Below are 24,612 nucleotides of genomic sequence, written 5' to 3' on the forward strand. Positions count from 1 at the left end.
AGTACCCAGAGGCACATGATTCAGGCCTGAAAGCCAGCTCCCTTACATCTTGAAGAAAAGCATCTGCCTGCCTGGTGTGTGTGTGTTTGGGTGGGGGTGGGAGGAGGCTGCTCTCTTCACTCTCACCTCATGAGAAGAGTCCAATTTAAACTTCGGACAACAAATTCCCATCCCCTCCCCACACACGCTCTCTCTGTGTCTTTCTCCATCACAGACAAATGTGCATAATTCCCACAGTAGAATCAACATTTTAAATTATGATATTTTAATTGATCAATAAAATGTTTAAGATACAGTGTTTATCTCTTCCTTTAATCTATACCATCTGTTCTTCAAAAATATTTTGAATCTATTTAATAGGGAGGTCTTTAAGTAAAATTACCAACTGTATCAGATCAATCCTCTAAAGCCCAAATTCTGAAAGGAACATACCAGAAGGTGCTGCCAGTTTTATAGAACTAGAAAAGAATTTGTGCCTTCTTTCATTCCAGCTTTCTTGGTTTTGTTTTGTTTTTAGTCTTGAGATGCTGTTATGCTGCAGTTCTCTCCCTTAGGCTTCAAAGAATTCAGCGTGGCCAACTTGGTATTGCCTTTTTTAAAACAACTTTAATATTTAAAAAATTGATGTATAATTGACATGCAAAAAGCTGTACATATTTCATGTATACAACTTAATGAGTTTAGAAATAAGTATACACCCATGTAACATCACTACAATCTAGGCCATAAACCTATCTATTCTTTCCAAAAATTTCTTCCCACCCTTTTAATTAATCAATTTATTTTCATATTTATTATTAACTATTACTTTGGGATAAGAACACTTAACATAATAGCTACCCTCTTAGCAAATTTTAAGTACAGAATATCGTACTGTTTGCTATAGGCACTTTGCTGTACAATAGGTCTCTAGGATTTATTCATCGTGCATAACTGAACATTGTACCCTTTGACTAATACCTCTTCATTTCCCTATCTTCCCTGTCCCGGCAACCACTCAATTTAAAAAATGGACAAAGAAACTGAATAGACATTTCCCCAAAGAAAACATACAAATGTACAACAAGTATATGAAAATGTGTTCAACATCACTAATCACCAGGGAAATGCAAATCAGAACTACAAGATATCACCTCACAACCCTTAGTATGGCTTTTATCAAAAAGAAAAAAGAAAAAACAGATAACAAGTGTTGGCAAGAAACTGGAGAAAATGGGACCTTAGTGCACTGTTGGTGGGAATATAAACTGGTACAGCCACAATGGAAAACAGTATGGAGGTTCCTCAAAAAATTAAAAATAGAAGCACCATATGATCCAGAAATTCCACATCTGGGTATTTACCCAAAGGAAATGAAAACAAGACCTCAGAGGTATCTTCATGCCCATGGCCATTGGTGATGCCACTTGAAACAAGGTCCATGGTGCTCTGATTGCTCAGATGACTCGAGACTCAAAAAAACAAGCAACAGGATAACAACAGCAAAAACCTAGACCTTGCAATCCCCAGGAGACATAAAAGTGAAGATCAGGCATTCTGATAAATTTGAGGTCAGATGTTTTATCCACATAATGAGGTCAGAGGTTTTATCCACATAATTCTCTTATCTCAATGTATCATTAATGAATCTGTACTAACCTGAAGTTTCATGATTAAATTCCTCTCCATCCCTTTCAGTAAATGATACATTCATATTTGGAAAGGCATAAACTGATAAGTCTCAGGTGATCCAATTATTAAATTTTTACATGTGGCAGTTAGTGTTAAAGCCAAATGAGGCACCAAATTTATTTTCTTATGTGTGTTTTTGTTTTGATTTGTTTCCTTAAGAAAAATAATGAAATCAACTTCTAGTAAATAAATATATTTTCCCAATTTAATCCTGAAGAAAAAACATGAAGATCTATGAAATAAGTGATATAGCTCCATGTAGCAAACATTATATTCAATGAGTTTATTTCCCCTTCAGCTCTTTTTTGAAAACAAATCCTCTCTTTTTTTCTCTGCTTGACACTAGAGAGGGCAATGTGTCCAGAAAACTATGAGATTCTTTACTTTTCTTTAATGTTATTGGTTATTGTTTTCTCAAGCTTTCAATTATTTCTTCCAGCTGGGGGGAAAAACCCCTCCAAAACACTATTAAATTCCTTAAAAATAAAATGCTTGTATTCTATTTGTTTTAAAAATTATATGCATTATTTCATAAATGCATAATTGATGCTTAAAAGAGAACTTAGAATATAGTACCTGACTAATAAATATTGAGTAAATAACCTCTGTTCTACATTTTAACACGTATTCAAGTTCATAACTTCTGAGCAAACTAGTCTGTATTTTCCATGCCTAAGATCATGAAGTGCTTATGTTCTATATAAATATAAGAATTACTTCTGTAGAGGTGTTCACTGTTCTCAACATTTCCATTGTTATATCTTTTAAAAATTCCCAAAGTCTTTAAGAATTTCTTTGTAAATTCCAATAAATTACATTTATTTAATGCTTGGGGTTTCCAAAATAACTTCCTTTCTCCTTGAGTTCAAATACATCCCAGAGACCATGAAGGTTCCTAAAACTTTTATTCACAGTTCAATTCACATGTATTTCAACAATAATATCCAGACTTTACAACCCCTGCCATAAGTCCCAATACTCTAAAATATCTTCATACTGCTTGGCAAAGATACTGAAATCCCCATCCTTAGGTTTAATCCTTCTTTTTAATCCAGGGTGTCTAGAACTTCCCAAGAGAAGAATGATATATAAAGCAAAGCATTATCACTGACCAATAAGTTTATTCATTCACCCATTCATTCACTTAGCAAATATTATCAAGTGCTTTGTTGCATACTGATACATGTCAAAGAAATGAATATAAATAAAATAAGGCTTCCCATTCCACAGAGAGAAGTAAATACTTTAATGAGATTGACCAGATGAGTTTTTGGTGGAAGGAAGAAGTAGATCTGAATCCTTTTTAGTATTTGCTTCTGATATGCACCAAAATAATCATGGCAAGACCCAGGCACTATTTCAAAGTAAGGAACATTGTGTCTGTTTCTCCCCTCTCTCTAGTGCCCATCCATCCCCGAGAACCCAATGACTTCATTTGCTCATAACCCCCTTATGGCTGGAATCCCCATGATGCCCCACCTACCTACCCTCCACACATATCCAGGGTCTAAGTAGTTCTATAGTCCCATTCACGTCTCAACTATACCCCCATTCTCTCCAGGCTATAGTCACTGACACCTGACTAATAAAGAATTAGTGTAGGAAAAACACACTGGCTAATCCATCTACTACTATTTGCCCAAGTGCAGCAGAACGCTCACCTGATTAGAATTCAGAGAGACCTAAGTTTGAATCCCAAATAAGCCATTCCTTGGGAAAATTGCTTAGCTTCTCTGATTTTCTGTTCCCCGCATGCAAAATAAGAGAACTAATATTTCATGGAGGTGATAGTAAGGATTAGGTGAAACATCACATATAAAAGTATTACAGTGCCTGCCCTTACCAGGCATAAAAGTATTAGCTATCATCTGCTTTTTACACCCAACATATATTTTTGAGTGTTCGCTCTATGCCTGTCACTTCATTATTAGGTGAGCCAAAGAGACACAGGCCTGGCTCTCATGAAACTTAAGTTTTTGTGGAGGAAATAGACATCTAAATATAATCACACAGATAACTACATAGGCACAAACTGTGCTAAGTGGTAAGAAGGAAAAATGCAAAATATCATGGGGATAGAGCGCTCTAGACAGAAAAAAATAGTATATATGAATAGCATAAAGTGGGGGGAAGCTCCATACACTCAGAAGACTGAAAAATAGCAAGGACACCTAGACTGAAGAAGCTGGAGGACAGTGGTGAGAGGTGGAGGTGGAAAGGCAGGCAAGTGAGCGGGTCAGGCAGGACTTTGAAGGCTACATGACAAATTGGAGACATTCTCCTAAGAGTGACATAAAGCCAACAAAGAGTTCTAAGCAGGGAAATTACATAACCACTTTGTATTTTTAAAAGATCACTCTGGGGCTTCCCTGGTGGCGCAGTGGTTGAGAGTCCGCCTGCCGAGGCAGGGGACACGGGTTCGTGCCCCGGTCCGGGAGGATCCCACATGCCGTGGAGCGGCTGGGCCCGTGAGCCATGGCCACTGAGCCTGTGTGTCCGGAGCCTGCGCATCCGGAACCTGTGCTCCGCAACGGGAGAGGCCACAGCAGTGAGAGGTCCGCATATCACACACAAAAAAAAAAAAAAAATTGGGGAAAAAATTTAAGTTCATCAGTTCAATAAATCATGTTACATTTTTTCTCTAGAATAGTATGCAGTCATTTAATAGGATGTAGTAGGTTTCTTTTTACTGATATGTTATCTCCAAGATATATTGTTAATTTTTTTAAAGTCCATATGAATACTTAGGACATATTTTCATGCTGAATTGGTTCAAAATGCAAATCATTAGTAGTTTACAACCATCTCAGTTGATCTCATGCATGTTAAAGTTTAAGAACTTCTGCTCTCAATCTTGGTTTCCTTCTGCATAGAATGTGGTGCCAACACCACAACATCTTTATAAAGCTTCAGTGAGATAAAATAATATTAACACAATGCCTGGCACATAAAAAAACTGAACTCATTTTATTATCTTATTAAACAAATGAGTATATTATCACCAGTGGCACTACTATTAACACTATACTGTAATTACTGTTACTATTACTAAATGAAGGATCTAAATCTCTTTGATCTGTCATATGTTTCTGTAGCCTTATATTTACATAATGTATTCCTTTTTTTGGCTCAAAAAATTAAATTTGAATACTTCTGCTCTTTCTTGCATCATTTCTTGCTGATAATATTTTACGGCCTTCTCATTTTAACCCAGCCTCTCCTACTACTATCATTCAAGTAATGTGGGACCTTGTAGCAAGGCCAGCACTTGGCCCTGAAGTGCTGGAATGGTCCTTATTATGCAGTGTGACTTGGGTTTGCTTGTGATGAAATATGGTGGAATTTGGATGGGAGAAGAAAAGATAGTAAAATCATAGATTTTCCAAAAATTGTGGCTAAAGTTTTCCTCTCTGAGTGGGGCTTGAATTAAGCATGCTATGGCAAAAACTATTTACCAATAAAATCCTCTATTTTCTAAGTACCAACCAGTCTCTCCCTTTTCTTTGTTATCTGAAAGACCTTGGCACGAAGCTACATGCCCCTTTGGTCCTAGTTCTCCTTTTCCCTTGGGGAAAAAAGTCCACATTTCTCACACAGCTTAAGAGAAGAGACTCATAACCATACTTAATGTATAAAAGCTGTGATTTCCATGCAAACTGCTGCCTTCCCAGAAAAACAGAAAAGCCCTCTTTAGCAGTTTAAAACCCTTTAACTATTTCCTTCCCTTTCCACTTGAACTACTGGGCTGCTCTGCCGGAAGGCTTCTCTGATGAATGAGATAATTTAAGAAGTGTGAGAAGCCTTTTCAATTCATTCAGACTCATAAGATATCATTAAATACACACCAGGTACACACACCCGGAGCCAAAAAGACATACAGCACCACTCCGAAGATTCCCTCAGTTAAAATGATTTCCTCACTAGTACTATGATTCAGACCCGAACTAGTTGTCAAACAGCAGGACTTGGGTCCCTTTGCAGTAGCCAGTGTCATAGCTCTAAGCAGGCGCTGATGTTTTCTCCTTTACCCTCTTCCTTTTATAGTTTCACCAAAAAAAGAAAACAAACAAAACCATGTGCGTCCACGCTATGCAAATGAGCAAAGATAACCTCTGAAACAATTTCCCAGCAAGCAGAAGATCCTCAAGCTGCTCCTAGCCCACACCACAGGAGGTGTGTTAACCGCTCAGGTGCTAAGCCAGGGCAGGCCTGCGGGCTGGGGAGGCAGTTAAGTCCCCAGAGAGCTCCGAGCTCCTGCTCAGCAAGCCACGCCAGGCCCAGCAGATCCTCAGGTGCTGACCCACGGGAGGACCATCAGGCTCAGGTGCAAGGTGCGGGGAGGAGCTTGAGCGAAGGCCACCAGCTCAGCAGGGGTGAAGGGAAACCCACTGGGAACACAAGAGTTCGGAGAACTCCATTGGCAAAAGGAATGAGCCTGTGTTCTCTTGCAGAGAGCATCCTCTTAGCTGTGGGAAGCACAACTCACAGAGAGTAAGTTTCTGGCCCAAGGAACCTGAATAAATGCTGGCATTGAACGATTCCCAGGCCGGGTTCTGCGGAGGACTACCAGGGCTCCCCAACAAGGTCAGCACCTGCTAGTCAGTTGCTAAGGTTCTTAGGGTCTCACCACCCTCCACCCATCCCTAGCGTGCAAAGATTCTCAGAGTGACAGTGACAGCTCTCCCTTCAGCTTCTGAAATCCCTAGAAACAGTTTCACAGGAACCAACTGGGCAATACCTGCCTCTCACTCTCCTTTACTCACTCTAGCATTTATGGGGTCTCGGCTCCACGCCAAATCTTGTGCTTTCCGCTGGGATAAGTTGAATAAGATAGGGCCTCTGTCCTCAAGGCAACATAAACGTAAATAATAATTACAGAATAAGGAAACAGGATGGAAATAGGCCCAAGGTGTTGTAGGAACACAGAAGAAAGAGAACTACATCAAACGGGATTCGGGGACACTTTCTGGAAGAGGTGACACTAAGTTGAGTGTTCAAAGACAGAAAGTAGCAAAGGGCAGAGTGTTGGGGTGGGAAAGGGGGAGGGGCAAGTTCCAGGCAGAGAGCATGGCAAGTAAATGAGCGGAGAGGAGAAAGAGCCGCCTCCGTCCGAAGACAGTACGTAGACGCGTGCGACTGGTCGGCAGGGCACACAGGGAAGAGCTGGGCAGCAAGGCCAGATCACAAAGGACTCTGTGGTCCAAATCAATGATGTGGAGATTCACCCTAAAGGCCTTGGGGAGCCCCTGGAATATTCTACAATATTCTATACCCAAGACCAAGGCCTTTGGAAAATTGAAACTTGCTGCTTTTGACAGTTAGGTTTTTCAGGTTTCCAAAAAGGTTAACCTATTCTCAAAATAAAATAGGTTCTGAAGTCAAATTTCTGATTTTATATTTTGTCACTTAATTTTTAAAACATATAAAGTGATATACGTATAGAATGATATGTACCATACACAGCACAGTCCAAAGAAAGAGGACTCTTACTATAGTTAGTAAACACTAACATGGTATTACAGCAACCACCCCAAGGCATCCAGTTTCACTATGCCAACAACAATCATTTCTGCTGACCCACTGCAAGTCCAGCAAGGATGCCATCAATATGAATGGAAGAGAGGGGCTGGGATTCATCAGCATTCCATCCAGTTCACTGTTCATTCATTCATTTAACAAAAACACAGAGAGCATCTCCTCTGTTCCAGAGCTATCATGGACCACAGGAACACAAAGATGCGAAGTTCCTGTTGGTACTCATCACGTGCTGGAAGACAGCAGGGTGACGCCCGCCTTTTGCACCTGTGAGCACAGCCCAGCCGATCCTGGCACAGTGCAGCAAGCTCACCACCTCTGTGCAAACCTCCACACACTACTGCCATCCAAGAAATGCAGTCAGAGGGGCTATCCGACTGTCCTTAAACCAGACAAAAACCCAGTTCAATCCGGGTAAGAGCAATGTTTTTTTATCCAGACACTAACTTGCCATTAGACGATGTTATCATGTAAAATAAAGAGAGGCAAACAGATAGCTTCAGACAGGATCCAGGGCTCACAAAGCAACACTGATGTGACAAATGCAAGAAAGTGAGGACAAGACGTTAGACACAGAGCAGGCCCTAGGAGTACACAGCGGCCTGACAAACAGGACCCTGGTCTTAACAACACATCTGTAGCAAAAGGCAGTCACATCCCACCTATAGGTTTTTGTTTATCAAATGCTATTAATTTTCAAATATGAGGATATACCTCTAAGAAACAGATATTCCTAACTTTCTCTTAAAATATGCTTTGCGGTGGTGTATCTGTTTATATCACCATGACCCTTTAGATCATAGCCTTTGAAGGGCTCTATTCTGATCCCTCCCACATGATTAAATAGGGATAGTGTAATGAACTAAACACACTCAAGGAATCTGGAGGCCTAGATTTGAATCTGTGCTGTCTCCATCATCTCTGAACTCTTTCTTGGACACCCCTTTTGGGTCCCATTTTCCTCAGTTATAAAATGAGAGATAATTGTGGCAGAGACCACTGGTTGTCTCCCAGTGTCTTTTTTCTTTTCCCTTAGTCACAAGAACTCCAATTTTTAGCTGAATACATTGTCACCTAGCCAGAAGATTACATTTCCCAGTCTCCATTCCCATTAGTTATGGTCATTCGGGCAAGTTTTGGCCAATAAGATGTAAGAAGTGGTGTCTAGTGTGACTTAGAGGTGGAATCCTTCCTACTTCCTGCTGCCTAGAATGTGGTTGCAATGGCTGGACCTCCAGCCGACATCTTGGACCACAGAGTAACTTTGGGAATGGAAACTGCACATAATGGAGCAAATAGAGTCCAAGTCCCTGACACCACAGAACAGACATAAGAGAGACAGAAACTTCTCTTTTTCAGGTCTTTGTTACTCACAGAAGACCTAATCTTACCTAATACAACTGATGCCTAACCTCATGGAGTAGTAGCAAACGTTAAGTGTGAGAATACTTTATACTCGGAGTGTTTCCCTAAAATCCTGGTGTCATGAGCTGCTCTGTGAATAAAAGGGTTACATGGGGCTTCCCTGGTGGCACAGTGGTTGAGAGTCCGCCTGCCAATGCAGGGGACATGGGTTCGTGCCCCGGTCCGGGAGGATCCCACATGCCGCGGAGCGGCTGGGCCCGTGAGCCATGGCCACTGAGCCTGCGTGTCTGGAGCCTGTGCTCCGCAACGGGAGAGGCCACAACAGTGAGAGGCCAGCGTACCGCAAAAAAAAAAAAAAAAAAAAAAAGGGTTACATGGTTAAACATCCTAGAGAAACAGCACATACTATATCCTGGAAATTACACAATCCATATTATCGTATAAAGGGCTTTGAAAAGAATGGAAGCAAAGAAATTATTTTTCTGTTTAGTCTCAAATTTCCCCAAATCATTTGACGTTGTTAGCTTTCTTACATGGGATGCTTATAAAGAGCTAATTTCATAGGAAACAATTTGAGAAATTCTGGGTAAACTTACCATTAGTAATAGGTAACATCTACATGACTGTTTTAGCCTTACAGTATGGTTTACCTAATTAGATTCATGTCATTCCAGTCCAGGTCCTCAGGTATATGGTTTCATAACTCTCTGTATGTTTTCTACAGCAATTTAGTTAATTAATTAATTTATTTATTTATTTATTTTTGGCTGCGTTGGGTCTTCGTTGATGCACGCAGGCTTTCTCTAGTTGTGGTGAGCGGGGGCTACTCTTCATCACGGTGTGCGGACTTCTCATTGCAGTGGCTTCTCTTGTTGAGAGCATGGGCTCTATCTAGGCACGAGGGCTTCAGTAGTTGCGGCTCACGGGATTAGTTGCTCCGCGGCGTGTGGGATCTTCCCGGACCAGGGCTGGAACCCGTGTCCCCTGCATTGGCAAGTGGATTCTTAACCACTGCACCACCAGGGAAGTCTCTCTACAGCAATTCTTAATTTTATTAGTTTATAATGCTCAGTTTGAGGAGGAGTTTTAACCACTTTCACTCCCTTGGATAGTGTGAAGGCCAAGGACTCCTCAGGGCCCATGTGGATCCTAATGAACTGAATGTAGGAATCCACCTTCTAAGGGAACATTCCTGAATACACATAAGAAATTCTGAGAAATACTGACATAAGGGTAAAATAAGAGATTTTTAATGTGTCTTCAAGTAAAGGGGGAAATTACAGAGTTACCAGCAAGACCCCATTACTGGGCTCAACTGGTCTGGATGTCCAAGAGGGATAACTTACATGGCTGGAAACTGATGTTGGCTACTAGCTAGAGCTCATCTGGGCTGCCAAGCAGTGTGAAAAATACAGGGCCTCCATAGGATTTGGGGTTCCCATAGCCTGAGGGCTGCATCCCAAAAGGGAGCATCCCAAGAGCAAGAAAGACATCCAGGCAAAATGGTCTTCTTATGCAAGTGTTCTTGTGACCTAGGCCTGAAAGTCCCAGAACATCACTTCTACTATATTCTATTGGTCAAGCAAGTCAGGAAGGCAGACTCACTTTCAAAGGAAAGGGAGTGAGCCCCCACTTCTCCAGGGGAGGAATAGCACACACTTACAGGGAGAGAAGGAATTTATGGCAGCACTTTTCAAAGAATATCTACAACAACAACAACATGGACGTTACGATAGTAATTAGAACCAGAACTAGATACCCTTATTTAATGTGCTAATAAAGAAGCATATACATTATTATATCACAAATTTGGTTTTTAGTATTTTGATAGCTGGATCAATACAACTGGCTTCTTTTATGATCCTATTTTATTTTATGCGTTAAAAATATTATTCTGAGAATGGATCTAGGCTTCACTAGACTGTCAAAGGGACCTAGGGCACACGAGAAGTTCAGAACCCCTGGGTTGTGTGAAAGGGTCGTGACCCCCAAGGATCAACAGTGAACCACTGTGTTAGTTCCGCCCTTGCTGGCCGGGCTGTACCTCTCATGGGCAAACTTCTTATCTTTAAAGCTCTACATATGAAGAGACTCCAAAAGCTCCCTCAGGAAAGTATAATCAATTCAAGAAATGCCAATTGTACCTAAACCAATAATTGGGAAATCATGAATTATTTAATTCAACATTCTGAGAATATCTGCATGGAAAACAGACCATAAAGTAAAGTAAAAAAGAAGTAATTCAATTACAGCAAGTGAAAAAAGCCCTGCTCTAGATTAAGGGCCCCATGGGCAGCTGTTCCTTACTTGGCTCAAACTTCCCTGGACCCAACCAGGAGTGTAAAATACATATGCAGTCACTCAGGTCCCCTTCTCTTGTAAGAAATGCCTGTGTCTCCTCAAAGAATATTAATTCCATGAGACAAATTTCTTAGGGGAACAAAACAAGGTAAAATATAGGTTTCTGCATTAATGTTAAGGAAAAGTTTCATTAATTCTCAGTAAATTTGTTGCAGTGCAGATCACAGACTATGAGGTCGGTAAGAGCTTGAAAGGTGATTTCTTAGTAGGGTGACCAACTCGTGCTGGTTTGCCTTGAACTTTCCAGGTTTTATCACTAAAAGTCATGTGTCCCAGGAAACTCCTCAGTTCTGTATAAATCAGAGTAGTTGGTCACTCTATTTACTAATGACTTTAAAGACATTAGCTTCTAAGGTCAACATCCCAAAATAAATATCAAAATCTCTGGATGCTGTTTTCAGTATTCTGAATTTGAAAGGACTTCACCAATGTACTCTGATGGACTACTACTGGCAGTTTAAAATATGACCTTCAATATGACCTTCTGACCTCCAGAACTGAACGCATTGTAACACTTATATACAATCTTCTACATTTTTATAAAAAATGTATTTGTGTTGTTTATATTTTTGTAATGTTGTACCCCTTTAGGAAATGACAATGATATCTTAGAGAAGATAGCTTAAGTCTATTCTATTCTCCCAAACTGAGCTATACAAATTGACCAGTTCTGTTGGACTAAGCCTATTATATGACCTATTTATTTAGAACATTTGGCAGTACTCTAGAAAGAGAGTGGCTAGGGACAACCGGGCCACCACCCTAGAAGTGCTGCTGTCTCACCAGGGAGTAATTGCTTTAAATTTTAACAAATTTTCTTTCTTTTAATTTTCTCCCTTGTGGAGGAAAGGGAACCCTCATACACTGTTGGTGGGAAAGTAAATTGGTGCAGCTGCTGTGAAAAATAGTATGGAGGTTTCTCAAAAAACTAAAAATAGAACTACCATATGACCCAGCGATTCCACTACGGGATATATATCCAAAAACAAAAAACAAAAACAATAATTTGAAAAGATACATGCACCCCAATGTTCATAGCAGCATTATTTACAATTACCAAGATATGGAGCAACCTAAGTGTCCATCAACAGATGAATGGATAAAGAAGATGTGGCATACACACACACACACACACACACACACACACACACACACTGGAATACTATTGAGCCATAAAAAAGAATGAAATTTTGCCATTTGTGGCAACATGGACGGACTTGGAGAACATTATGTTAAGTGAAATAAGTCAAAGGAAGATAAATACTATATGATATCACTTATATGTGGAATCTAAAAAATACAACAAACTAGTGAATATAATTTTTTAAAAAAAGAAGTAGACTCATAGGTATAGAGAACAAACTAATGGTTACCAGTGGCGAGAGGGAAGAGGGGAGGGGTAATGTAGGGTTAGGGGAGTAAAAGATTCAAACTTTTATGTACAAAAAAAGCTACAAGGATATATTTTATAACACAGGGAACATAGCCAAATATTTTATAATAACTATAAATGGAATATAAGCTTAAAATAATATGGGGATCCTTGAAGGCATTGATCTCTACCAGGGTTTTTATAAAGATCCGATACAGATGTGTTAAACAATAAGCCAAGACAAGCATTAGATTCTGCATTTGATTTGTAGAAGCCTGCAGAGAGTAGACAGTTTTTTCTCAGGCAGTTTCTAAACTACCACCCTCCTGGTCCTCCATGGAACATTTACTATGAACCACCTCCACCACCTCGGTATCACTCTTTTCTTGCCTTCTGTTGTCTGACTTCTCCTCCTGGTTTCATGATTGCTCCTTCTCTGGGTTCTCTTCCTGCTATTTAAATTAGAATTTCCTCCAAGATGTTTTCTCCTACCCTCTCCTTGCATCTCTCTGTTGGCTCCCATGCTGGCTCTAACCCTAGTTCAATCTCCAAGGCTTCTTAGTCAACTCTTCGAGGATTACCAAATCTAAATCCAGATTCCCAACTGGCTTCCTTCCCAAACTCCTGAGTCATCTTTTCAGCCTCATTCTCCTTTACCCTTCACAATTAATAAAATGCCAGGTCCTGCCAATTCTCCTTTCATATCAAGTTTATGACACATACTTGTATTTTTCCATAGCAACCACCAATGCATTTATTGCTACTAGGAATCTTATAGCTTGTACTGTGATGGTCAAAGTACTCTTAAAAGTCCTAAAGAGGGCCTCCCTGGTGGCGCAGTAGTTGAGAGTCCGCCTGCCGATGCAGGGGATACGGGTTCGTGCCCCGGTCTGGGAGGATCCCATATGCCGCGGAGCGGCTGGGCCCGTGAGCCATGGCCGCTGGGCCTGCGCATCCGGAGCCTGTGCTCCGCAACGGGAGAGGCCACAACAGTGAGAGGCCCGCATACCGCAAAAAGAAAAAAAAAAAAAAAAAAAAAAAAGTCCTAAAGAAAATAATGCATAACTCCTTTAAAAATTAGTTTTAAACTGCACATGGAGAAAGAAGTTGTTTTAGTAGCAAAGGAATCACACCCAAGTCAATGGAAGAAACGCACCAGAGGTGTTTTACAGGTATACCTGTTAGGTTCCTCTCAGGCTAGAACCCAAAGTTCCCAGAAGGGTCACACTTCTGGGAGACTGGAGTTAGGAGTTTGTAAAGTTATAAAAGTAGTGATTCTCTAGGTGCAGTAAGTGCCAAAAATAAATCCTAGGTCTCCTACACACTACCCAAATTATGATCTGCAAACCCTGGGGAAGTATGTGCCCTCCTAGAAAATTGCTATGATCCTAATACTAATGGACTATGACAATGAGTGTTTTTCTCAGGTGAGTAAGGGCAGAAAAGAGTTTGAAAATCCGCTCAATTAAACTAAAACTCCAATTAGTTCCAGCAAGTTAACAAGCCATTAAGAGTGTCAGGGTCTACATGTCTTGGGTCCCAAGAGAAGATTCTAAGTAAGTTCTAATTAGCCCAGAAACAAGCGCCATGACTGAGTCAAGCAGAGATTGACAAACTGAGATTAGAGAAAGGATATCAACTTATTTTAATATTTTTTATTGTGTTCCTTTTGTCACTTGCAGGAAATAAAAATCTCTTCTGTGATTTTAATTGAAATTTACTTTTTATGGGGAAAACATATACAGTTGTAAAACTACTTAAAAAAAAATTCAACTCCTGGTTGTCTACCCCTGGCAAGGACACTCTATCACAGGTCTTGCTTGGCAGTTATGGCATTACTGCTATTCATTTGTAAAAACCCGTTTGAATCACAGTCATTGCAACTAAAAGGAACTCCCTAGCCTCCAGTGTGTCTCTCAAATGTAAACCTATTTTAGGGACACAAATCATCTAAAATATAACAAAGCAACAGTATTTCTTCTTATAAATTTTAGAAGGCAATTTGCAACACTTGGGTTGAAAACAAGGAGACTGAAATCCCACTCTTATCCTTGATACAAAATGTCATATATGTTTGGGCAATGATAATAGTGTGTTTCATAGGATTCTACAATTTAGAAAACACTTGCATTATCTTAGCTCATTTGAGTTGAGTGTCACTAAGTTCCCTACCAGCTCAACAATTCTATGTATCCATATTTTACATATATATGAATGTTTACTTAATACAATTAAATTCATGGAAAAACACCACAAATAAAACAAATAAATTGTTCGACAATCATTCATTTCATCAAAGGAGTCCATATTGCAAAGGATTTTGCACTTACATTGCCTTAAATAGTAAGCTTCTATGGTACATTCTTAAATATTGGATATAGAAAAAGTCAGTTTAAGTTAAACATTTCAGAACTGTTTGGGGAGGCCGGTGGAGATATTTGCTCCAGGGAGTCTGGGATCCTGATGTTTCCTTCCCGTGGGAAGGACATGGCCTCAACACCCTTTACCATGGAGCAAGGTTCCCGGAGGTCTGTGCTCACCTCTAAGAAACTGCCTAAAAGAAGGAGATTTATACAGTATCTAAAGGTCCTTTGATCTCTGTTTTCAGATTTTTTTTTTTTTTTTTGCGTTACGCGGGCCTCTCACTGTTGTGGCCTCTCCCGTTGCGGAGCACAGGCTCCAGACGCGCAGGCTCAGCGGCCATGGCTCACGGGCCCAGCCGCTCCGCAGCATGAGGGATCTTCCCGGACCGGGGCACGAACCCGTGTCCCCCGCATCGGCAGGCGGACTCGCAACCACTGCGCCACCAGGGAAGCCCCCAGATTTTCTTTTTATTTGTTTATTTTCATTTGCTAATAATGCTAATTAAAATTTGTGTCGAATACCTCTTGAAATCATATTTGTTTGTTCTTCCCTTATATAATCTTAAGGAATAGCTTTCCCATTCATGTTCTAAATAAGGTAAAAGAATTGTTGACTGTTATCCTTGCAGACTTTTCATTTCTGCCCTGAAGGAAACAAAATGCTCAACGTATTCATGCTCCACTTCTCCCCTCACCTCAAAGCACTCCTCTTTGTCCCAAGAAGAGGCTTCTGGTCACCCACATAGAGATTTGGACACAGGCTGCAGCCCAAACACTGTCATCCTTTGCCCATCTCAGGGTGATAAATCCCAGATCAGGGCCTCAGTTACGTTCAAGCGTTGAAGAATCCCACTTTCAGGCAGTGAAGAGGCAATACCATAACACCTGGCATGGTAGGTAGTAGAGAATAAAGAAACTAAAATCCTTTGACCAGTCTGTCTCCTGGTGTGCTTCAACTTCTGACTCATGTAAGCCAACAGAATCTAAATAATGTCTGCCCAGAGAGGGAAGACAGCACAAATTGACCAGACCCTAAAACTCTCAAGCCTTTTGAATTAAGTCAGGTACATCTGCTCTTAATTACATACATGCACACACACTACACGCATAAACGCATACACAGTGGTAGATTAAAGACAGCTGCAAGTTCTTTGCTCTTCTTCCCAATTGAAGTAGAGCCTAATTCTCCTCCTTTGTATCTGGGTTGGCTTTAGTGCCCTGCTTGACCAAGAGAATGTGATGGTCATGATATTCTGAGTCTGCTAAGGCTGGCTCGGAAGGCATGCAACTTTCACCCAGGTCTCTTGGACTGCTCACTCTTGGGGAACTCCGCTTTAGGATGTTCCTTCTTGGATTCCAGCTGCCACACGGTTAGAAAGCCCAAGAAGCCCCACAGAGAAACCCATGTGAAGAGGAACCGAGGCCTCTTAGCTGACTGCCCTGACTGAACTCCCAGCCAATAACCAGTGTCAACCGCCAGCTGCATGAGTGAGCTCTCTTGGACCACCCAACCACGCTGGGCCTTTAGATGAGCCCAGCCACCATCGACGGCAATGCATGAAAGACCCCAGCAAGAATACCCCAGCCTAGCCCTTCCTCACAAAACTGTGAACAAAATAAAATGTATGTTTTAAGCTAAGAAGTTTCTAGGTCGTTTGTTAAATAGTGATAGATTTCCAGAATACACACACTCCCGCAGTCACCATACTAATGCCATGCATCCTACAAAGGACCCCAGTAACTCAAGTTTAAATTAACTTCCCCTTCCCACTTTCTAGTAATCCAGAATAAATGGGGGTGATGGCTTGTGTGACTTTCTGTCCCATCCAAATGGGACAAGACCAGAATTTTGAAACTATTCAAGAGACAACACTGATATTTATGGTATTTGGTTCTAATTGACTTTGCAGACCCAAATCTCTGTGTTACCTGTATCTTATCCTATACCAGTTATAATCTCGGGTAAGGAAATAGTATATTAAGCTTGTAATGCTCTACTCTCAACATTTTGTAGAAATTCCTCCCCCAGAAAAATTATTTCCTGATTTATGGTCATCTTAACTCATATCTCCAACCTCAATATCTTGCGATTTAACAAGGAAATATGTTAAACATTGTTGACTTTGAACATCCCAGGACTTTGATGAGCCTCACTGCCATTTAAAGTACCTGAGTACCGAAAATCAGAACAAACAGAAGAACTATTATGAAAGAAAACCAGTACTTCTCCATTCATCTCTTCAAATAAGGACAGTTCAAAGTAATACGGGAAAATGGAACACAGTGAGTTCTACCACACATACACGCAAAAATAAAACCATGCTGGAGGCTATATGATATCATATCTGTACCCTTCAAAACAGAATACTGCCACTTGGAATTATAACACATTTTCCTTTCATTAAAGCTGCTCTGTGTGGAAAGGGTGTCATCCTGTCATGGCTGAAACTCCTTCAGAGAAAGAACTAGAAGCATCAAATCCTTGCAGGTCAGTTCAGGACAAAACCTGGAGTACACGTTAGCAGGATCATTTGTGAGGGTTTGCGATTTGCATGATTTATTAGGTAGAACTTGTTCCCACTCTGTAAGATACCTTGAATGCATTTAGACGAATTCTCCCAGTATTTAGGAGGCAAAGACAATCAGATATACTTGTTTGTATGAAGCAAAGTTATCATAAACTAAACTACAAAAGCAAATTCTCCATGATGACTTCAGCTCACTCCATATAATACCACCAAGAAGAATTTACAGCTTTCAAAATCCAATGTCTATAAAGACAGAATGCCTCAAAGGAAAATGGTACCATACTTAAAATAGTGATATCTTTTATTAGTACAGTAAAGTCCTATTTTTATGGAATAGGATGGGTCTGAGGTCATTCCATAAAATTCATTTCCCAGAAAATGGAAATAGGCAATTTACCCTAAGAATTTTATTGAAAAATTATGCTAGTCTATTTGAATAATGATGTGAATGTTCTACACATTTCCTTTATTAATGAATTAAAATACACAAAACATCATAAAATTATATTAGAGGTTCAAAAGTATCACTTAAATCTTCTTTACCAGTCACTTTCATTTTGTAACATCAGCAGTTCCATTAAAATTGTATTATGTAAAAATGGGTTTTTACTGTAATAATAGTTAGTACCTATTTAGCTCCCAAGGTTGGTGTGAAAATTAAATAATAAGCCATTGGAAAGCCAATACAAAGTGTTGCTAATACCAGAGGCCAAGAGGGGCAGGCAGATGGAAAAACAAAGGAAAAGAGCACCTGACACATTAAAAATCACAGCATTCATCTATAATTCCATTATTGCCAGCACTCCACGCAGCGGTCATGTGTGCTGATGTTATCTCATTTAATCCCCTCAACATGATGATATATTAATTTTAACCCTCATCTTATAGATGAAGGTCGGAAACGTTTAAAACGTGTCTAACGCCACAGAGTTAGTAAATGTCAGAATCCAAATGGGAACACAGCTTTGCCCTAGTCAACAGCCCATCCTGTATCTCCTAAAACATTGCTCCCTCCCCAGTACACCCTTGCATCTCGTAACTGACCTTCAGTTTCTTATCCCATCTATCAAGGTCCTCTTCAAATGCCTCTTCCTCCGTGAAGTCATCTCTCTTCATCTTGCCTGGGACAAGTGTTTGATTCTTCATCTTGCCTGAGACAAGTGTTTGATTCTAAACACTTCTGGTGTTTATTACAGCTATTTGTTGTATTATTAAGTATTAGTATGTGTTTTATCAACCCAGCTAAGTTACTAGTTGTTTGAGATCATGGCTGTTTCTGACTTGCCTCTGGAGCACCAGATCAGAGCATCTGGTGTGGTAAGTGTTCAGTTATTGTTGGTTAAACTAAATTGGAAAGGAATGTTAACTTGAATTAAAACTATATTTGCTACCAGATGCAAAGCAGATACTTCTACCGACGGCTCATGGCATCAGATACCTCTTTCGGAAGTTTCCCCACATGTATGTACCTAATGAGAAAGTAGCAAGATTGAATTCCTCATGTAGAATATCTGACATATGCTAGGTATTGAATAATTTTTTTTAATTCCAAGTGAAGGGAACAATGGGAACAGGAAGTAGAGAAGTATAAATTCAGTATAATATGGAGTCTGATTTGAGTGAATCAGAGCAAGTAGGAATGGTGAGTTTTTAAAAATATATGTATGGTAAAGAGTTAGGGCTCTGGAATCAAACTGTCTGCTTTCCTGGGCCAGCCTTTTTACTTATTAGCTGGGAGAAACTTGGGCAAGTTACTTAACCTCTCTATGTCCCAAATTCCTCAGCTATAAAAAGGAAGATAACAACAGGATCCAAATCAAAGTAGTTGTGAGGAATGATCGAGAAGACCCATGTAGAAGACTTAGCGCAGTGCATGGCAGACACCCAGCACTCAAATTATAGTTGCTGTTACCATCATCGTCATCATCAGGAACATCTTAATTCTTAGGACTCTGTTCAAAGGAAAAGGCATTACTTTCCACAGACCTGTAAAATCTGATAGCTGTACTGGGTCGATCCTGTGAAATCCAAAGATTCAGTTCTGGTATGAAATTATGGATGGCAGCATGGAGAACATGCGCTTCATTCAAGCAATACTCAGTGTCTCTTTTGTGCTAGATTTGGGTGAACAAACTGACTTGTTTCAGAGGAGGCAGGAAGTGAAAGAAACCAGTACAGCCAGAAAGGTCAAGAAGGTAAAACCACAAGTAGAAAGACGAGATGAATTCAATCCCAAGGTCCATCAGAGGTCAAAATATCAGGGTTTGCCAAAAAAATCAAAACAGAAGAGTAAAGCCAGTACAGCGCCTACAAAAGACCCCAAACTAGGGCTTCCCTGGTGGTGCAGTGGTTGAGAGTCCACCTGCCGATGCAGGGGACACGGGTTCGTGCCCCGGTCCGGGAAGATCCCACATGCCGCGGAGCAGATAGGCCCGTGAGCCATGGCCGCTGAGCCTGTGTGTCCGGAGCCTGTGCTCTGCAATGGGAGAGGCCACAGCGGTGAGAGGCCCGCGTACCGCACACACACACACAAAAGACCCCAAAATAAACAGAACAGATTAAAACACTGGCAACTATAAGATAATTTTCTGGAATTAGGGCTTCTTCGAGGCGAGAGGCAGCAAGAAGTAAGGACTTCATTTACTATATATTACAAACCTGTTTTCATTCCCTTATTTTTCCAACTGAAAACTAAATAATGAACAATAATTACAGATTTTAAAAATCTTAACTTCTCTGATCTTTACAATAATGCTGAAGGACCAATTGGGAGATACTTCAGACATCCAGTGTCTGTGCCCACCCGCCCGCCCGCACCCCCCCGCCGCCTTTTTCCAGAGCACTGATCTGTGCTGTTTAAGAGCAGCTTCACGGAGAACTCGGGTCCATCTTACAAGCTGACCATGAACAAAGGAATGAAGGATGATGGAGAATGCCAGGGGCCCAGCAACCAGGACACACAGTGGCTACAGTCAACGCAGTGCCAAGCAAGATAGCTAAGACTGCTCCTCGCTCAGCATACAGGTCCCAAGGATACGAAAAGCTTGGCAACCTTCAAAAGCTTCTCTCGCTTCCTGCATGTGGTGGGGGAAACAGCTTGCTCAGTGGGAAAAACCATAGCCCAGGGCCAATCCACTGGCTACATTCAACAAAAAGAAGGCTGAGGCAGAACAGATTTTTCCTTTCCGTATAGGAATGACTCATGAGCTTGTTTATTCAAAAAGTTCCATCCTCCATGGAGAGAGGTGGATGACAGTGGGGTGGGATGATAAAAACAGTTTAAGTTTGTACCGGTCAGCCCGCTCCCTCTGTCCTCACCTCTCTGTGCGGTTACATGTGCACCCCACCAATGCCCAGAAGGTGGTCAGTACGTTTTAACCTTTCTGCCTTCATTTCCCATCGTAAATAAAGCAAACAACACCACCACTCTTTTCATTTACCCTTAGTCCTTTTAGAAAGGAAATGTACTTGATTGGTTAAGAATAAGGACTTGGAGTCAGATCGTCTGGTTCAAAATCCTGGTTGTGCTGAATTGCAAACTGTGTGGCCCTGGGCAAGTAACTTAACTGCCTTGGACCTCTGTTTCTCTGTCAGTAAAAATGGGAATGATAATATTACCTGTATTGCAGAGCTATTGTGAGGATTAAACTAGTTAATATATGGAGAACGATTCCCAAATATTGTTAGTTGTCAACAAATGTTTGATATTAGCATTATTATTATTTCACAGATGACCAAATATTCTTTTTCCAGTACTGATCTTCTTTTATTCAGTATTACTTTAAGAAGTTCAAATTAAACCATGAATGGAAATAGGTCTTAAGAAATATATCTGTTGTATGAAAAACATTTTCTTCTCGGGCTAGGGAAATTTTCTAGTAGTTTCAAGGATTCTCTCCTAAGAAAGAAGAATTTTATAAGTACGGTGTGTATTTCTGTACCTCTAAGGAATCACCTTTCCCATCTTATGTAAACAAAAAGAGAGTTCTAGGTAGATGGATGATGGATTGATAGGTGATAGATTAGGTAGCTGATAGAATTTTATTTTTCTATTTGATTTATCTGTTCCTTTTCCATCATCTTCGAAAAATCAAGGCAGCAGAAGACCTTGTCATTCTTCTCAGTCCTATATTTAAAAGATTCACGAAGGCAAAAGGTAGGAGGCATTTGAAAATTGCTTCCTTCCATATATCCTGTGTCTTTCAAACATAAAGATACTAAAATTTTCTGTAAATCTCTTCTCTTACACATTAGAAAAATTATCCAGCTAGTGGATTAGTCTAACTCCTTTTGGCATGGAGACTATTTATCCCACCTTTAATGAAAGTAGGCTGAACTATTTTTTCTGGTTTTTACTGTATTATGAAATTCCTCTCCTGTAATAACCCAAAAGAGAAAGTGGTAGACATAACTGCCTATTTACTTCTACATTCTTTACTGTGTTGTTCAATATATTTAAATGACAGATAATCCCCAATTAGATTGGCCCAGTTCGGTCTGTCTGTGATTATTTACCCCATAGATTGTTTCACTCACTGGGTAAAATCAGGACGTCATCCCCAGGGCCTGGAATGGTACCGCTGTGTCCTCCCCAGCCCTTCTCCACGCCTTCCCATGCTTCGGGGAGGGACCATTTTAAAACTGACTCAGGTGCAGAGGAAGAAGCTAGAAAACAAAAGGAAGATAGCAAGGGTAACTATGAAAATCTGATTCACTATGATAACTTACAAATTCTATGCTTATATTAGGATCCTGGTGACATTTTCACTTCCCAAAGAAGGTGCCTTTAGATATTTTATAATGTTCCATAAAAACATTTATCAGGCATAAAGCAGGTAATTATTCAATCCTTAGATTACCTCCACTTCTAGGGAAAATATATTCTACTTTTGTTATTAAACTTTTGTGTTTTGCCTTTACTATACATACTACAATATATGTTTATCATGAAACATTTGGAAAATGCAAATATAGAAAGAAAAAGAAAAATAATAATTGTCTACTATCTCACCACCTAGAGATAACTGCCATTAACCTTTTATTTGTATTTCCTTCCAGAATTTCTCAGCATTTTTACATAATATAGATCCTATAACGTGCAATTTTACATTCAGTTCTTATTTTACTTGGCAGTTTTTCACATGCATTTTGTAATGTCATTAAAACTCCTTGTAAACATGATTTTAATGGTTACATAATATTCTATCACATGAAAAGCCCACAATTTATTTAATCCCTAATGTTTGGCATTTAGGCTTTGTCCACTCTCTTTTCAAATTATAGAGAATGCAGTGTTAAATATCTCTGTGAAAATCTGCCAGTAATCATGATTTCTTCTTAAAATAGAATCTTAGCAATGGAATCACTAAGTCAAAGGGTATGATTTTCTCACAGCTTTTAATGCATATTAAAGGCAGAGCAATCATCTGAACACCTCTCACTGCAATAATTTACATATAGTTCATAAGTTACAACTGGTTTTTATCGATTCTGCCACTAATGATCAAGTGGCATTTTCTTTTCAACCATCCCACTGGCCTCTTCAAGAAACTGAAGCAGAAATCTAATAATTTCCAGCGGGGATCATACCACACCAATGTGAAATGTACCCACACATTCTTTTCTGGAACATGATCCCTGGTACAGAGTCAGAAGGGCAGAGAGATTGTCTCAAAAGAGGAGGATGAAAAGACTCACAGATGACCAAACTCTCTTCTTCCAGTACAGATCTTCTTTTATTCAGCATTCACTTAAGAAGTTCAAGTTAAACCATAAATGACATTAGGTTCTCTTAGGGGAAATATATTTGTTCTATGAAAAATATTTTCTTTTCCGCCTAGGGAGATTTCCTAGGAGATCCAAGAACTCACATGATGAGGGAGGGAATCTCATCTATTACTTGCTAATTTCACAAGCATAACTAATGAGTGCCCTCTCCATCAGAACAGTCCTAAAAAACAGTGATGCAAAAAGAAATAAAATGTCATACTTGCTCCCAAGGAGCAACTGGCATTGTGTAAGTATGTAAGTAAATACTGGAGGGATAGAACGCTAAAGGGAGTACCTGACCAAGGGAGGGAGGGAGTCCTTGCCAGGGGAGGCTTCCTGGAGAGAAGCATCTGAGATCTGAGCTGCACTGTAAAGGCTTGGGACCTACTCAGGTGAAGGGGGTGAGGGTGTGTGGTGAGAGTCTGCACTCCAGAGGGGTGAGCATGCGCGGTGGCAAGAAATGAGACATCACATGGAAGAACTATAAGCAGTTTGGTGTTGCTGAGTCACAGAGCTGGAAAGAGGCAAGTGGTAGAGCTAGAGGAATAACCAGAGGTCAGAGTGGGAAGGGTGACAAAGATGGAGGAGCCAAGGGTAAGCCCTGGGTTTCCAGCAGGTGTGGTGTCAGGTGGAGATGCCCATTAAGACAGACATCGACGAATTCAGTTTGGGCCATTTAGAGTTTGGGGTGTCTTTGAAGCCTCCAGGTGGAGACACGCAGCAAGCAGGGGATGGCTGTGAATCTGAAGGATGGGAAAGAGTTCTAAGTCCGAGAGATGGATTTTGGCATTACCACCCCAGAGGCCGTATTTGAAAATCTGAGGATGGTTGTGAGAGCTCCAGGGGACTACAGTGTGGAAAGACAAAATGTCTAAGGTCAGAACCACGGGGAACACCTGACTATTTTGTCTACCTGAACCCAACTCTCCAGTGGTCGTGGCCTAATTAGGGCCCCGGGATAACTTAAAAGTACATGGATTGTGGTCAAGTAGAAATCCTAGGGATAGGGAGGGTGAGAGGGAGGGAGACACAAGAGGGAAGAGATATGGGGACATATGTATATGTATAACTGATTCACTTTGTTATAAAGCAGAAACTAACACACCATTGTAAAGCAATTATACTCCAATAAAGATGTTAAAAAAAAAAGAAATTCTAGACAATTTAACACAAAATATACCCCACACCATGGAAGCCAGGCAATGTTTTGCAACAAACCCTACTCAGAAAGAGGCTTTAGAAATATTTTATACTTATTCAATATCCTGTAATAAACCATAGTGGGAAAGAATATGAAAAAGAATATATATGAATAGAAAAAGAATATATATATATATATATATATATATATATATATGTATAACTGAATCACTTTGCTATACACCAGAAACTAACACAACACGGTAAATAAACTATAATTCAATTAAAATAAAATAAAAAATATAAATATTTTATAAACACCAATAATGCCTTTCTAAGTTTCCTCCCAGTTTTGTCTCCTTTTCAATACTATACCCTAAATACCCAGGTGGGGATAGGGTGGGGGTATTTGTTGAGGTGGCCACTAACACCACAAAGTCCAGAAAAAGATGTTCTTACTTCCAGTGATATTTCAAACAGGCAATGACCAGTTTCTTTAAAACACTAC

The 24,612-nt window shown here is 40.2% G+C and overlaps 1 protein-coding gene across 1 annotated transcript in view; it reads right to left on the reverse strand.

Annotated features, from left to right (window-relative positions):
• PKHD1 (PKHD1 ciliary IPT domain containing fibrocystin/polyductin) overlaps window positions 1–24,612 on the reverse strand; it is a gene marked incomplete at its 3' end in the record, with an annotated part of 426,508 nt that overhangs the window by 159,710 nt on the left and 242,186 nt on the right. Inside the window, exon 52 of the mRNA XM_081247000.1 lies at window positions 21,732–21,860. Within this exon, the coding sequence (XP_081103126.1) occupies window positions 21,732–21,860 (129 nt within the window). The remainder of the gene's footprint in view (window positions 1–21,731; window positions 21,861–24,612) is intronic.

Source organism: Mesoplodon bidens, assembly GCF_964165515.1.
Source record: "Mesoplodon bidens genome assembly, chromosome: 10".
Lineage (NCBI taxonomy): Eukaryota > Metazoa > Chordata > Mammalia > Artiodactyla > Ziphiidae > Mesoplodon > Mesoplodon bidens.